The sequence below is a fragment of the Microcebus murinus genome, chromosome 26 (genome assembly GCF_040939455.1).
Source record: "Microcebus murinus isolate Inina chromosome 26, M.murinus_Inina_mat1.0, whole genome shotgun sequence".
NCBI classification, from domain to species: domain Eukaryota; kingdom Metazoa; phylum Chordata; class Mammalia; order Primates; family Cheirogaleidae; genus Microcebus; species Microcebus murinus.
In genome coordinates, this window is record NC_134129.1 from 4,596,133 (window position 1) to 4,611,552 (window position 15,420).

A 15,420-nucleotide genomic window follows, 5' to 3' on the forward strand; every position below is an offset into this window, starting at 1 on the left:
GTCCCCCGCCCCCCACAACAAGGAGGATGCTGGTCACACACTGGCGGCGGGATCTGACCATACCTTCGTGGGTAGGCTCTGGGTCAGGCGTGAGTGAGATGTCATCCAGCTCGCGCAGGCAGAGCCATTCTCCATCCATAGACACTCGGAATTTGCAAAGGTAGATGGTCTCCATGGCAGCCTGTGTGATCTTGTCAGTGGTGGGGGTTGGCATATCAGTTGGAGGCGTCAGAGCAGACATGATGACTCAGCTGGGACCACAACACACACCCCACAAAAATAAATAAGACCTCCTCACCCAAAAAACCCAAAAAACCAAAAACCCCAAATCCAAAGCTCTGAAACAAAGCTTTCAGGAAAAAGGGTGGGGGAGGTTTAAAAGAAACAAGGAAAAATACCTTATAGCTTAAGAACCAACTGCTCGAGATAAACAACTCTATACTATCTTTTCTTATAAACAGTTCCTACCACATAGTGAAAAAAAGATGATTCTTGTCTTCTCCCAGCTTCCTCTCCTTTTATCTTCCCTTCCTTATGCTTTTTTTTTCTCAGCTGAGCTATAGGCTTTAAATCCTGCCTAGCCGAGGCTCCCTTTGCTGGCTTTGAAAAACTGGCCTCGGCATGAATAAGTGAAAAATACTCCTTCTTTGTGCAGAAAAAAATACCCCTCCCAAAAATGAACAAGAAAAAAACCTAAATTTTCAATTTAACATACAAAAAAAAAAAAAAATCCCGAACTGCAGAAATCACTTCCAGGATCTGCTCAGATGAGCTGGGATGCTGAGTTCTCATAGGATTGGTCGTGCGCAGTAAGCAGGGTGGTGACCAAAATGGCTGACTAATGAACTGAACTGAAAATTCAGGCTCATGTGACCAGCTGCTCTGAACGCAGGGCGAGCAATTCCCAGGATGCTTTATAGATGCTGCTGATGCAGGGAGAGCAATTAGGCTGCTCTCTCTCATCCTGTACAACCCACTTTCAGACTGTGCTAGTCAAACTGTGATCAGACAAAACGCAGTGCACATATCCTCATCAATTCCTCTACTTTGGGATAAAAGGGCTGAATAACAAGCACTCAATAATACTCCATAGCAAAGATGGTAAAAGAGGCAGTTAGATTCACTTAACAAGCACATAATTCACCTTTGTCTTTAATCCTTATCTACACAGCTATTAAAATTCTTCATTATGGTAAAGTAGTGTTTTAAGAAAAGCTAAGGCAGATTTTCAATTTAAATATCTTATTCTCAGGCATTTATAATTTCCTTCTCCAGGAACCTGACTTTTTTTTTTTTGGCTGGGCAGAAATGTAAGAATAAAACTTGAAGTTAAAAAAGTAAAATCCTTCCCAACAAATGCCAATTTCCCTCACTTTTTGTTATTGCTGTATTTACCAAGTTTCTGCATTAAACATGAAATATGTTTCTAAGCAGAAGATAAACTCATGTTATATTTTAAAAATCTTCCCATCCTGAATGTAATAAAGACACATTATCATATTTTGTTAAACCAACCAAAAAACAAACACCTATATTATCAAATGAGGCATTTATACCTTGGCAGCAAAAGGGTAGGTACTTGCTTTGTGAGCTACATAAATAACAAAAAGAGGAATGCTAAGAATTTTCTTTGAAAATGTTTTAGAAAATTCAAAGAAAGTATTTTTTCTGTCTAAGGAGGAACATAAAATTTCAAGAAATATAACCCAAGATTATTTATTCCCTTCTAGGAATTCTTATCAGAGGGATACCTTGATTTACCTAACTTCTGAAAACTAAAAGAAAAAAATTCCCCTTGAATATTATTAAAATCTCATCATTGCTTCATCTTAAGATTGAGCTCAAAGAAACCAATGCTAAGAGCCAGATTCTGTAGATAAACAGGAATTTTTGTATTGTTAGGAGGGCAGCCTGGTTTTTTTTCTTTCTTTCTTTTCTATAATTTTTTTTATATTTTCTTTTATTTTACTCTTCTCTTTTTTCAGTTTGCCAACCTGAGTGGAGAGGGCAGCCTGTAATCTCAGCATTTTAGAAGGTTGAGGTGGGAGGACATCTTGAGCCCAGGAGTTCAAGACTAGCCTAAGCAACATAGCAAGACCCCATCTCTAAGGATTTTTCTTTTAAATAGAAAGAAGGTAAGCTGGGACAATGTTAGAACACATATACATATGCTTATTTATAATAGGGGGGAAAATCAGCAAGTTACTAAGAAAAATAAAGTACTCTTGGTTTATTTCTATCTCATATAACAGGTAGTGATGCAGGCACTGGGCACAGCAGCACTAAGACAGGATTTCCTTTTCAAGGAAGCGGAGTTTACATAAATGCTGAACACAAGCCTTCATTTAATGACACATTCACATCTAATCACAGTTCAATTCCTTTCTAGCCATGTAAACATATTTCCATCTTACAACATTAAAACATAAAGGGAGAACTTCATGAATTATATCATCCAAGGAACAGGCAACCAAAGAAAAATCAAACAAATGGGATTACATCAAGATAAAAAGCTTCTGCGTAGCTAAGGAAACAATCAACAAAGTGAAGAGATAACCCACAGAATGGGAGAAAATATTTGCAAACTACCCATTTGACAAGGGATTAATAACTAGAATAAATAAGAAGCGCCAACAACTCAATAGGAAAAAAATCAAATAATCTGATTAAAAAATGGGCAAAGGATCTGAATAGACATTTCTTAAAAGAAGACATACAAATGGCCAACAGGCATATAGAAACATGCTCAACATCATTAGTCATCAGAGAAATGCAAATCAAAACTACAAAGAGGTTGATTATCATCTCATCCGTTAAAATGGCTTTTATCAAAAAGATAGGCAAGGCTGGGCACCATGGCTCATGCCTATAATCCTAGCACTCTGGGAGGCTGAGGCAGGCGGATCGCTCAAGGTCAGGAGTTCGAAACCAGCCTGAGCAAGAGCAAGACCCCATCTCTACTAAAAGTAGAAAGAAATTAATTGGTCAACTAAAAATACATAGAAAAAATTAGCCGGGCTTGGTGGTGCATGCCTGTAGTAGTCCCAGCTACTCGGGAGGCTGAGGTAGAAGGATTGCTTGAGCCCAGAACTTTGAGGTGGTTGTGAGCTAGGCTGATGCCAGCCAGGGCCCTTTAGCCCAGGCAACAGAGCGAGACTCTGTCTAAAAAAAAAAAAAAAAAAAAAAAAAGACAGGCAATAATGAATGTTGCTGATGATGTGGAGAAAGGGGAACCCTCATACACTGTTTGTGGGAATGTAACTTGGTATAGCCAATATGGAGAACAGTGTAGGAGTTCCTCAAAAAACTAAAAATAGAACTACCATATGACCCAGCAATCCCACAGCTGGGTGTATATCTGAAAGAAAGTAAATCAGTCCATCAAAAAGATATCTGTACTCTTATGCTGACTGCAGCACCATTCACAAAAGCCAAGATTTGGAATCAACCTAAGTGTCCATCAATGGATGAATGGATAAAGAAATTGTGATACATATATACAATGGAATATTCTATAGTCACAAAAAAGAATGAAATCCTGCCATTTGTAATAACATGGACAGAACTAGAGAACATTACGTTAAGTGAAATAAGCCAAGCACAGAAAGAAAAATCTCATATGTCCTCATTCATATGTGGGAGCTAAACAATAAAAACAATTGATCTCATGGAGAGAGAGAGTAGAATGATGGTTATTAGAAGCCAGGAAGAGCATCGGGGAGGTGGGGATAAAGTGGGGATAGTTAATGGGTGCAAAAGAATAGAACGAATGACATTTAATAACACAAGAAAATGACTATAACCAACAGTAAGTTAAAGTATACTTTAAAATAACTAAGAGTAGAACTGAAATGTTCTTAACACAAAGAAATGACAAATGCCTGGCCAGGCACAGTGGCCCACACTTATAATTCCAGCACTCTGGAAGGCTGAGGTGAAAGGATTGCTTCAGCTCAGGAGTTCAAGACCAGCCTGAGCAAGAGTGAGACCCTGTCTTTACTAAAAATAAAAAAATTAGCTGGGCACGGTGGCACATGCCTATAGTCCCAGCTACTCGGGAGACTGAGGCAGGAGGATCACTTGAGTCCAGGAGTTTGAGGTTGCTGTGAACTAGGCTGATGCCACGGCACTCTAGTCTGGGCGACAGAGTGAGACTTTACCTCAAAGAAAAAAAAAATGACAAATGCCTGAGGTGATAAATATCCCAGTTACCCTAATTTGATTCACACTGTACGCCTGTATCAAAACATCACATGTACCCTATAAAGACATAGAACTATTATGTACCCAAAATAAAAATTAAAAACTAAAATAAATAAATAAATGGGACAATTCATAGTTTCATTCACTTTGTACCATACAACACTTCAAAACATAGTAAGTAGTCATTAAAACCTTCAAATTATAATGAATAGCTCCTAGAACCACAACGCTAAACAGTACTTGCAACATCAAATATATATATATACACACAAACTATTTTTCAATTTTATTTTTATTCTATTCTTTTTTTTTGAGACAGAGTCTTGCTTTGTTGCCCAGGCTAGAGTGAGTGCCGTGGCATCAGCCTAGCTCACAACAACCTCAAACTTCTGAGCTCAAGCAATCCTGCTGCCTCAGCCTCCCAAGTAGCTGGGACTACAGGCATGTGCCACCATGCCCGGCTAATTTCTTCTATATATATTAGTTGGCCAATTAATTTCTTTCTATTTATAGTAGAGATGAGGTCTCCCTATTGCTCAGGCTGGTCTGGAACTCCTGACCTCGAGCAATCCTCCCGCCTCGGCTTCCCAGAGTGCTAGGACTACAGGCGTGAGCCGCCACCACGCTCAGCCTTCTATTCTATTTTTGAGACAGCATCTCACTGTGTTGCCCTAGGCTGCAGTGCAACAGTGTGATCATAGTTCACTGCAGCCTGGAACTACTGGGCTCAAGCGATCTTTGTCTCAGCCACCCCAGGGGCTAGGACTACAGGTATGTGTCACTATGCTTGGCTAATTTTTAATATATATATATATGTGTGTGTGAGTGTGTGTGTGTATGTGTTTGTGAGTGTGTGTATATGTTTTTTTTTTTTTAGAGATGGGGGGTCTCACTGTGTTGCCCAGGCTGGTCTTGAACTCCTGGCCTGAAGGAATCCTCCAGTTTTGGCTTCCCAAAGTGCTGGGATTACAGGCATGAGCCACAGCAACTGGCCAATTCTTAAAGCAAAGAACAATGAATACATGAGTAAATCTGAATGTTTTGTGATTGCCAGGGGTCCAATACCTGAATTTAGCCTTGTCACAAACCATGACAATCTCTTCACCAACCAATAAGCATTTACTGACCTGGAACAGGAGATGGGGACTGATTACAACATACCAGCACAACCGGAACATCTTCAGGGGTCCTCAAACTTTTTAAACAGGGGGCCAGTTCACTGTCCCTCAGACCGTTGGAGGGCCGCACTACAGTTTTAAAAAACTATGAACAAATTCCTATGCACACTGCACATATCTTATTTTGAAGTAAAAAAACAAATGGGCAAAAACACCCGCATGTGGCCCACGGGCCGTAGTTTGAGGACGCCAGATCTAGATTAACTTTCCTTCCAAAGGTCCTTTCCACCTCCCTTCTCTCCAGTTAGAGGACACAGACAGGTTAGTCCAAAGCAACTAAAGCTTTTGGCAACAACAAAAAAACCTGCCTGCACTAGTTACCCTTGAGTTTCCTGTATCTATCGGTTTGAGGAGGTGTTAACAGCCATTGCAGAAATAAGAACTGTACGTGGGGAAGAAAACCTGTATTTCTACTATCTGAGTTAAACCTGTTCTTCAGGTAAACGCCAACACGTTTTCAGCACAGTTACTCATTATTTGTAGAAGACTAATAAAAATAATTCTAAATACAGTTTAGTACTGTTTTTACATTTGGGTCTTTACTAAGTAAACATAATAGCTTCAAATATAAAGATAATATTAAGACGTCAATAAGGCATACAAACCTTGACTTTTTTCTCATATAGACACTAATTATTATACAAGCTGTGTTGAACTATTTTCTCATTTGATTCCATTTGTGAATAATGGCACATATTTGTAAGATGGTCGTGAGGAGGCCAAGAGTGCAGTCTGTGGCCCTAAAACAGAATCAACAGGCCTGCATTCCAGACTGAATTTTCTACATTATGACTGATTCAAAGCAAGCAAGATTCACATTTCAAAGTTAGAAGTTACATTCCTCCTAAAGTATATTTGTACTCAGCTGCTACAAAGATTAATTTGTTGATGGCCATGTTACAGTGTGGAAAAATTACTTAAGGTAGCTATTACTTATTGAATTTCTATTTTCTGTTAGGTGCTTTACAAATACCACAACAAATCCTCACAAAAACACTGTGAAGTAGAAACTGATATCTCCTCTTTACATACAAAGAAACAAAACTACAGCCCAGTGTAACTGGCCCAGGAGCACAGGATTAGCAGGTGGCAGATCTGTTATTCCTCGCTACTTCTGTCTAGAAGCATCCAAAAGCCAGGTTTTCTTCTACATTCTGCAACTTAAGCACTCTAACACTTCCCGTCAAATTAAATTTTACTCAGAAGAAATAGAAAGAAATAAAAACCAAACCAAAAGAAAGTAAGACAGACAACATCTTCATGAAATCTCCTAAACATGAGTTTCAACAAATTAAAGAATTGAAGATTTTTTTCTATCAGCTTTCACACTTTACACCTGAATGCTTTACAAACCATATATTCCACTTAGTCTCCCAACTTACATATTTAAGTGAGCATTTTCTGACAAACCAAGAACCCAGCATGGATTTTTCCTGTTATGTGCTGGCAAGGGGTAAACCAAATTCTTCTCAACTATCCTAAAAGACAATGTACTGGTTCTTTCCACATTTACCTACTAATTAGACACAGTAAGAACACGTGATAACAATCAGAAATAGGAAAAGATAAAGGAAGGGGCAATCACTTTCTAAAATGATTCATTGTACACCATTTAAAAAGTAGGAAACAATATATAATTTTAATTTTTTAAAGAATATAATCAAGGCCGGGCGTGGTGGCTCACGCCTGTAATCCTAGCACTCTGGGAGGCCAAGGCGGGAGGATTGCTCCAGGTCAGGAGTTCAAAACCAGCCTGAGCAAGACCCTGTCTCTACTAAAAATAGAAAGAAATTAATTGACCAACTAAAAATATATATACATACAGATACAGGCTGCTGTCAAAAAAAATAAAATAAAATAAAAAAATAAAAAAAATAAAAAAATATATATATATACAAAAAATTAGCCGGGCATGGTGGCGCATGCCTGTAGTCCCAAGCTACTCGGTAGGCTGAGGCAGAAGGATCGCTTGAGCCCAGGAGTTTAAGGTTGCTGTGAGCTAGGCTGACGCCACGGCACTCACTCTGGCCTGGGCAATAAAGCGAGACTGTCTCAAAAATAAATAAATAAAATAAAGAATATAATCAATATCCACAAAACCATTGCCCAACTGGAGAAATGGACCAACAACTTATATATATTTACAAGCTCCTTCTCTTTTCTGAACTGCTTCCCCTTCTAAGGCAACCACCTCTGAATTTTGTTTAAATCATTATTTTATTTTAAAAATATTATTACATCCTTTTTAGAGATGCTATCTACAAAGAAAAAAAAATAAAAAATAAAAATATTATTACAAATATATATGGATGGTTAAACAACATATTTAGCTTCAGCTGTTTTTCAACTTTATAGAAAGGATGTCAACTTTATAGAAAGGACCATGATTATTTCACACATGCTCCAGTCTGCCCTCCTACCTCTCATCTTTTCCCAGAGCCACAACCTATTAATTAATATCTCTACCTCTGATTTTGAGATGTCTTCAATTTTAGTTTTATACACTTGCTAGGCTTGGTATCACTTTATAGTTATTAACTAAGGATGACAATAAGTAACTATAAAATGATTATATCCAGGAAGCTGAGTTATCATTATTTTGTTCGAAATAAGCACCACCAGGGGTATTACAATGCCTCATCTTTCACTTGTTAAAATTAACCAGCCTTAAGACTAGAAAAATCACTTCTACCTTGAAAAGTAAAACTGATTTCATGGCTCAGTGACAGCAGGCAATGATTTACAAATGTAAAAGTACCAACAACTTAGTAGATGATCTTGGGAAATGTCTCCTCCTCTTGCCTCAGTTGACTCAGCTGTAAAATGACACTAAATAACTAGCTTCACAAACACCACAGTTTCCAGGAGAAGAGAACTGCCTGTTTTGCACACCATTTATACATCTGACTGGTAGGGGTCCAGGCCAGGCTGTTGGGGACCCCACCAATAAAGGAATGTGGCAGAGCAGTGGACTCTGGAGTCAGAACGCCCACAATGAATCCTAGGTCCACCACTGGGAAGCTGAGCAACCCTGGCAAATGACTTGTCTCCATGCCCACTTCTTCACTGACAAAATGCAGAAAATAATGTTAACTGTTTCAGAGTTAAATGAAGTAAAATCCTTAGCCTGGCTCTTGGCATAAAGTAAACAGTAAGTAAATGTCAGCCATTAGCATCACTGTAGTAGGAGCTTCTGCCTTTGAGACTTCTGGAAAAAAAAACCCTATCATCACATGAAAAGGAAGTCAGAAGGATAAATGTTTATGGGACTGAGGCAGGGGGAAGTAAAGGGAAAAGGGTACACTGAGGTGTCTCTTGGGTTTTGAGGAAGGAAGCTGAGAGATTGGTCAGAATTTTACCAAGCATTCACATCAGGGGACCAGAGTTCCTAAGTTCATTAAAAAAAAAAAGAGGTAGATAAATGTCTGTGGAGAGTACCTAAGAGATTCTAAAGTTAGAAGACCGCACTCTAAAGGCAACGTGCTAAAACAACTTCTGTTTTCTACGTGCCTCTCGCTGCCCCGGCCTGTCCAGCTGTCCTTTCCCGGCATGACAAGGCTCCCACACCTTTCACACCTTCCCGCCTCCGCCTGCCACTCCCTTGGACACATGCTGAGTGTGGCAGCTTAAACAGACTGCCACCTCGGCCAGCAGCCCCAAGATGTTTTACAAAGACTATAAATCTTTTCTAATTTATTCAAACTCTAAAAAACATTTCCTTTCACAAAATTTCAAACACCTTTTTTTTTAATGCTTGTGGTACACTACTGACCTCCCAAAACAAATTTTAAGGCTCATACATGGGCCACTTCACACAACAGGGAGAAGTTTCAATATTAATAAGGTCTGGGTAAAAATGTTAATAGGTGTGATATCCTGAAAAAGCCATTAATATGGGCTTCACTTTTATTGCTACAGTAATACAATAATAAAGGGGCAACACATCTTTTAGTCAGCTCTTTTAAAGGAATTTTCAAAAATATTAGGCAGCAAAAAGAAAAAGATTATAAAATCATTTCACCCAGTTAATTCTGCTGCACTTCCATCATCATCCATCTACACCTTTTACTACCTATAGCCTACAGTACAAAAATGCTTTATTCGGGCCGGGCACGGTGGCTCACGCCTGTAATCCTAGCACTTTGGGAGGCCGAGGCGGGCGGATTGCTCAAGGTCAGGAGTTCAAAACCAGCCTGAGCAAGAGTGAGACCCCATCTCTACTATAAATAGAAAGAAATTAATTGGCCAACTAATATATATACATAGAAAAACTTAGCCGGGCATGGTGGCACATGCCTGTAGTCCCAGCTCCTCGGGAGGCTGAGGCAGGAGGATTGCCTGAGCCCAGGAGTTTGAGGTTGCTGTGAGCTAGGCTGATGCCATGGCACTCACTGTAGCCTGGGCAACAAAGCAAGACTCTGTCTCAAAAAAAAAAAAAAAATATGCTTTATTCGGATCTTGATAAACTCCTACCTCTTTAACATGCAGATTTCTGTGAAAAGTCAAATGAAAAGGGAAAAGATGCAAGACAATACAGTCAGGTGAATATGTTTTTGAGGCGAACACTTGCCTTTTAGTCCCCAAAGCTGCTTTCTTTGCCACCTTTCCTCTGCTATCCCTCCTGCCACTGCCCTCCACCCAAACTGTTTTCATCAAGGCCTTGGTGAGGCACCATACAGTGATTAAGACAATGGGCTTTGAAGTCAAGACTATTCAGGAATATGAATTCATTCTCTGGCCTTCAGTTAAAAAAAAAAGATAAGTACTGTTACATGTGAAGTTTTCAGCTCTCTGCATGGCACATAAAAATATTCCACAAATGGTGGCCACTAGTAAAATTATCTTACTAGTCACATCTTTTATTTGGTAATTGTTTGAGTTTCAGAACTACAGTAACACTTTTGTTAAAAAATGAAGAGCCTTTTAGGATCCTCTAGCATCCAGAATGAAGCTAAGGTGAGAAGAAAAAAGATAACGCTGTCTCTAAAGGATGAGCCTATGATTATCGAGAGGGGAGCAGCCAAACAGAAGTAAAGACTCAAAGATTACATTCAATATTCTGAAACTGTTGCTCTGGCAATAAGAAGTTTATTTGACTTTTTTTTTTTTTTGAGACAGAGTCTCGCTTTGTTGCCCAGGCTAGAGTGAGCGCCATGGCATCAGCCTTGCTCACAGCAACCTCAAACTCCTGGGCTCAAAGGATTCTCCTGCCTCAGCCTCCCAAGTAGCTGGGACTACAGGCATGTGCCACCATGCCCAGCTAATTTTTTCTATATATATTAGTTGGCAAATTTCTTTCTATTGATAGTAGAGACGGGGTCTTGCTCTTGCTCAGGCTGGATTCGAACTCCTGACCTCAAGTGATCCACCCGCCTCGGCCTCCCAGAGTGCTAGGATTACAGGAGTGAGCCACTGCGCCGGCCTATTTGACTTTTTGATAATGCCAGGCCAGAAGAATAGATGAAACAAAAGGAGGGAGGCACGGCTGGTATGGTGGCTCACACTTGTAATTCTAGCACTCTGGGAGGCTGAGGCAGGATGAGGCAGGAGGATCACTCAAGGTCAGGAGTTTGAAATCAGCCTCAGCAAGAGCAAGACCCTGTCTTACTAAAAACAGAATTAGCCTGGTGGCCATGGTGGTGCAAGCCTGTAGTCTCCGTTACTCAGGAGGCTGAGGCAGGAGGATCGCTTGAGCCCAGGAGTTTGAGGTTGCTGTGAGCTAGGCTGAGGCCACAGTAATCTAGTCTGGGCAACAGAGCAAGGGACTGTCTCAAAACCAAAACAAAACAAACATGCCCATTTGTTATTCTTTAGCACTGTCATTTAAAAACAAAGCTTGGCCGGGCGAGGTGGCTCACGCCTGTAATCCTAGCTCTCTGGGAGGCCGAGGCGGGCGGATTGCTCGAGGTCAGGAGTTCGAAACCAGCCTGAGCAAGAGCGAGACCCCGTCTCTACTATAAATACAAAGAAATTAATTGGCCAACTAATATATACAAAAAATTAGCCGGGCATGGTGGCGAATGCCTGTAGTCCCAGCTACTTGGGAGGCTGAGGCAGGAGGATTGCTTGAGCCAGGAGTTTGAGGTTGCTGTGAGCTAGGCTGACGCCACGGCACTCACTCTAGCCTGGGCAACAAAGCGAGACTCTGTCTCAAAAAAAAAAAACAAAGCTTATGAACTCAAATGTAAAAGTTAATTTTTAAGATCTCTGAGTACAGTCAAGATTTCTAAGATAAAAAGATACAACTACCTTAATACATAATCTTTCAAAGATCTTTGAAATACCTTTGAAATATATCTTTGATATATATCTTTGAAATATATTTTTCAAAGATATACTTTTGGTAAATACATTAGTGAAAGTTAAAAATTGGTTGCTGAAAAGGCAGAATCCACTCACCATAATATTTACTGAGTGTTGAGGTTGAGACAAGTATCTTCCTTGTAATTAAAATGTCTTTTAAAACCTCTTTGGTCTCCAGTTTCTTTTATGAGCAAGAAAATCAGAGTTCTACCCAGGTACATTATAGAAAGCAATATTCCATTGATTCTGCAGGATGACAAGGAACTATCTTTTATTCATATCTAGAGTATTCTTTTTTCCTAAGTATGCTTAGGTTCTAAAGTACATATAAAAATAACAGGTAGGCTGGGCGTGGTGGCTCATGCCTGTAATCCTAGCACTCTGGGAGGCCGAGGCAGGCGGACGGCTCGAGGTCAGGAGTTCAAAACCAGCCTGAGCAAGAGCGAGACCTGTCTCTACTATAAATAGAAAGAAATTAATTGGCCAACTAATATATATTATTTTCTAATACTAATCAAAAAAATAAAGTCAACCTTTAGTAAGAGGAAGGAATTTTTTTTTTGAGACAGTCTGGCTCTATTGCCTGAGCTAGAGTGCTACGGAGTCAGCCTAGCTCACAGCAACCTCAAGCTCCTAGGCTCAAGCAATCCTCCTGCCTCAGCCTCCCAAGTAGCTGGGCCTACAGGCATGAGCCACCACGCCCGGCTAATTTTTTCTATATATTTTTAGTTGTCCAGACAATTTCTTTCTATTTTCAGCAGAGATGGGGTCTCACTCTTTCTCAGGCTGGTCTCAAACTCCTAAACTCAAATGATCCTCCCTCCTCGGCCTCCCAGAGTGCGAGGAATACAGGTGCCAGGCCAAAAGGAAGGAAATTAACTAATATTCAGGTAATCCTCACAACTGATACTGGCAAACACTTGAAAATTTCTTCTCCATCAAACTTTGTACTGTAACTGTTACAGAGAGAAATGATAGAAGTGTCTTCTTCATTCCATAGTAATGTGGGGCTACTAAACAGATTACCCAGAAATAGAAAACTTTAAGGAAGAAAAAAAGAGGCTTGTGCTTGAAGTACAAAGTAGAAAGCAGATTCCTCAGAATGTGAAGTCTCCTTGAGAAGATTCTTTTCCTCCTCTGCTGTATAAATAGACATTATTAGTGCAGACCACTCCAAGGCACAAACTATGGTTTTACTAAGACTCTTAACCGATGGTCAGTGTTGACCCACTTTCTAAGTAAGTAATAAGGTAGTAACACCGGACTGCCTCCCAGCTGAACCCAATGGACCCATACAGTTAAACTGCCATCCACTAAGTATCTCACAGTTTTCAGAACTCTGCTGTCCGATTAAAATGCATGGGCTTGGTAGACAAGGAATCTGGGTCAACTGCATTCCTTCTCTTAAGCTGCTACTTAGGACAAACCACGTAATCACATTTACCTTCTACTCCATGGAAAAAGTGCCATCACATTTGGTTCACAGAGAAGTATTAACCCTTATAATCCAGGACACACGCAAACACGAAATAATCAACAAATGTTAACCTTTTCCCAGGGCAGGGATGGGGGCAAAACGGTGAAGTTAGGGTTTCCTGGCAGTGCAGAACAGTCAAAAGATTTGCATTGGTGCTTTATAAAATATAAGAGACAGAGAGAGATGGAGAGATCCCCACCCCAGAAAAGTCCCTCTGTCTCTTTCCAGAACTCATACCATACAGCAAAATATTTGGCATTTATAGTATGCCTTGTATCGTTTCCATACTATTAGATCTTTTTGAACCAGATTTCACACTCCTTCATGAGGCTTTTTATGCCCATTGCCTACTCTGGGGTCCTGCTCATTGCCAGTAGCCACAAACATTAGCTGACAGATAAGATACAGCACGGAGTGGGGTCAGCGGCAGGCAGGGCTCTCCCGTGACACAGGGGCTTCAAAAGGTGGAGGCCTCCTCGTGACACGATATGATCCCGGGAAGTGCCCCTCCAACGCCACACGTTCTCTTCCTGTCACCCGCGCACCACTGCAGTTTCTGTCCCGTTCCGGGCACCGGGCTGGCATATTTACGGGTAAGGAAGGAACGCCCATAGAACCCGAGTCAGGAGCACCGTGAGGTGGCGGCGGCGGCGCAGCGGCCACACCTACTCGGCCGCCGCGCCCGGAGCCCGCAAAGGCGCGGCGGCCGGTCTCGGGCGCCGCCCTCTCCTCGCCCGCTCCGGGGAGGCTCGCAGGCGGCACCCGAGGCCCGGCGCCCCGGTGTGGACCGGCGGGCCGCTCGCCGCCCCCGCCGGAGCACGTGGGAGGCCGCGAGGACCAGCGCCAGCCCGAGAGGGGCGGAGACCGGGCTGGGCAGACGCCCGCGGCCTGGGCGACTCTGAGGTAAATAAGCCGGCGCCCAGACCGCAGTCGTCCCCACTTACGCCGGCATCGGGGGACACGAGCTTCCGAGGGCCGCCCCGCGCCCCCGCCTCCCGGCCGGCCGGCCCCAGCCACCCCGCGGGAGGCGGAGCTCCGTGGGGGCCGGGCCGGCCCTTCCCCGCCGAGCGCCCCTTCCCGCCCGCGTCCCGTCCCCCGCCGCCACTCACGCTGCTTGCCGCCGCCGCCGCCGCCGCCCGGGTAGCTCAGCAGCAGGAAGGGCAGCGGGGAGCCCGGCGACGGCGGGGTCCTCCAGGAGCGCTGCTGCGGCGGCGGCGGGCGCGCTGCGAAGCCGGCGCCTCCATCGCCCGGGTAGAGCAAGAAGAAGGGGGCGGACACCGGCGAGTCGGGCTCCGACTGCCCCGCGGGGGAGGCCGGCTGCGGCCGCGCCTCGTCCTCTCGCCCCGTGACCCCGGCGGCAGCGTGGCGCGGCTCCTCGGGCGGCAGCTCCCCGCCCCTCGCCGGCTCCTCGCTGCAACTTTCAGCCCCAGCCGCGGGCGGCGGCGGGGTCTCGGCCATGCTCGCTCTTTCTTCGCCGCCGCCTCCCACTCGCGCCCAGGCCTGGCGGGGGAGCGGGGTCAGGCCGGGGAGCCGCCGCCCGGTCCCGTCAGTGCCGCCGCCGCCACCTTTCTCCTCGGCTCGGGCCGGCGCCTGGCTCCGCCGCTGGCTCCAAGCCCGCCCCGCCGGGTCCGAGCCAGCTGAGGGACCGCCCCGCCCGACGGCGCGGCCTCCTTACCGGCCGCCTCCTCCGCACGCCCCTCCCGCCGCGGCCCCACGCCTGCCACCCGGCGCCCCTAGGGGGCGGCGTCCTCCGCTTCCCGCTCCCACCTTCCGCTTCCCTCCCGCGGGGCCGTCCCCGCCCTACCGGCGAGGGGACGCTGCCCGGGCCGCGTCCTTCCCCGCCCCCCGCCTCGGCCTCCGAGGCGCTCCGAGGCGTTTGTCCCCTCGGTGCCTGAGGGGCGGGAGACCTGGCGAAATGTCCAGCGGCGTTTTCGTGTGTAACCGCCAATTTCGTCGGTAGCACTAAGGCACAAAGATCTAGGTTGAAGAAGAGGCGAGAGCTAATTTGAAAAGGCCACCTCCTTCTCCCCGGGCATTAAACTGTACCGTTTGCCTTTCACACACTGGAACTTCAACCATTTATTCATAGTTTTGATTCATGAGCTTTTTATGTGAGAAACCAGAGGTGGGAGTCTTCCTTCCACCACCTCTTTTGTTCCCGGCTTGTGCTCTCTGTAGAAATCTTGTATTTCCTTTCGTTTTAATTCCCTGGTTTTCTAGTGCTCCGGGTGCGCATGAGTGCATTTTAAGCCAAACAGC

At 43.8% G+C, this 15,420-nt stretch overlaps 1 protein-coding gene across 12 annotated transcripts in view; it reads right to left on the reverse strand.

Moving 5' to 3' along the window:
• RUFY3 (RUN and FYVE domain containing 3) overlaps positions 1-14,806 on the reverse strand; it is an 81,492-nt gene extending 66,686 nt beyond the window's left edge. For 3 of the 12 annotated variants that reach the window (XR_012915090.1, XR_012915091.1, XM_075997912.1), the window contains exon 1: positions 14,271-14,804. Coding sequence is in view for 10 of the 12 variants with exons in the window: in XM_075997912.1 (XP_075854027.1) it covers positions 14,271-14,619 (349 nt within the window). In the remaining 2 variants the exon portion in view is untranslated. Of the gene's footprint in view, positions 1-63; positions 3,203-14,270 lie in introns of those variants that run through there. The other 9 variants (XM_075997907.1, XM_075997908.1, XM_075997906.1 and 6 more) reach the window with 7 other exon arrangements.
• Between the last annotated feature and the right edge of the window lie 614 nt (positions 14,807-15,420).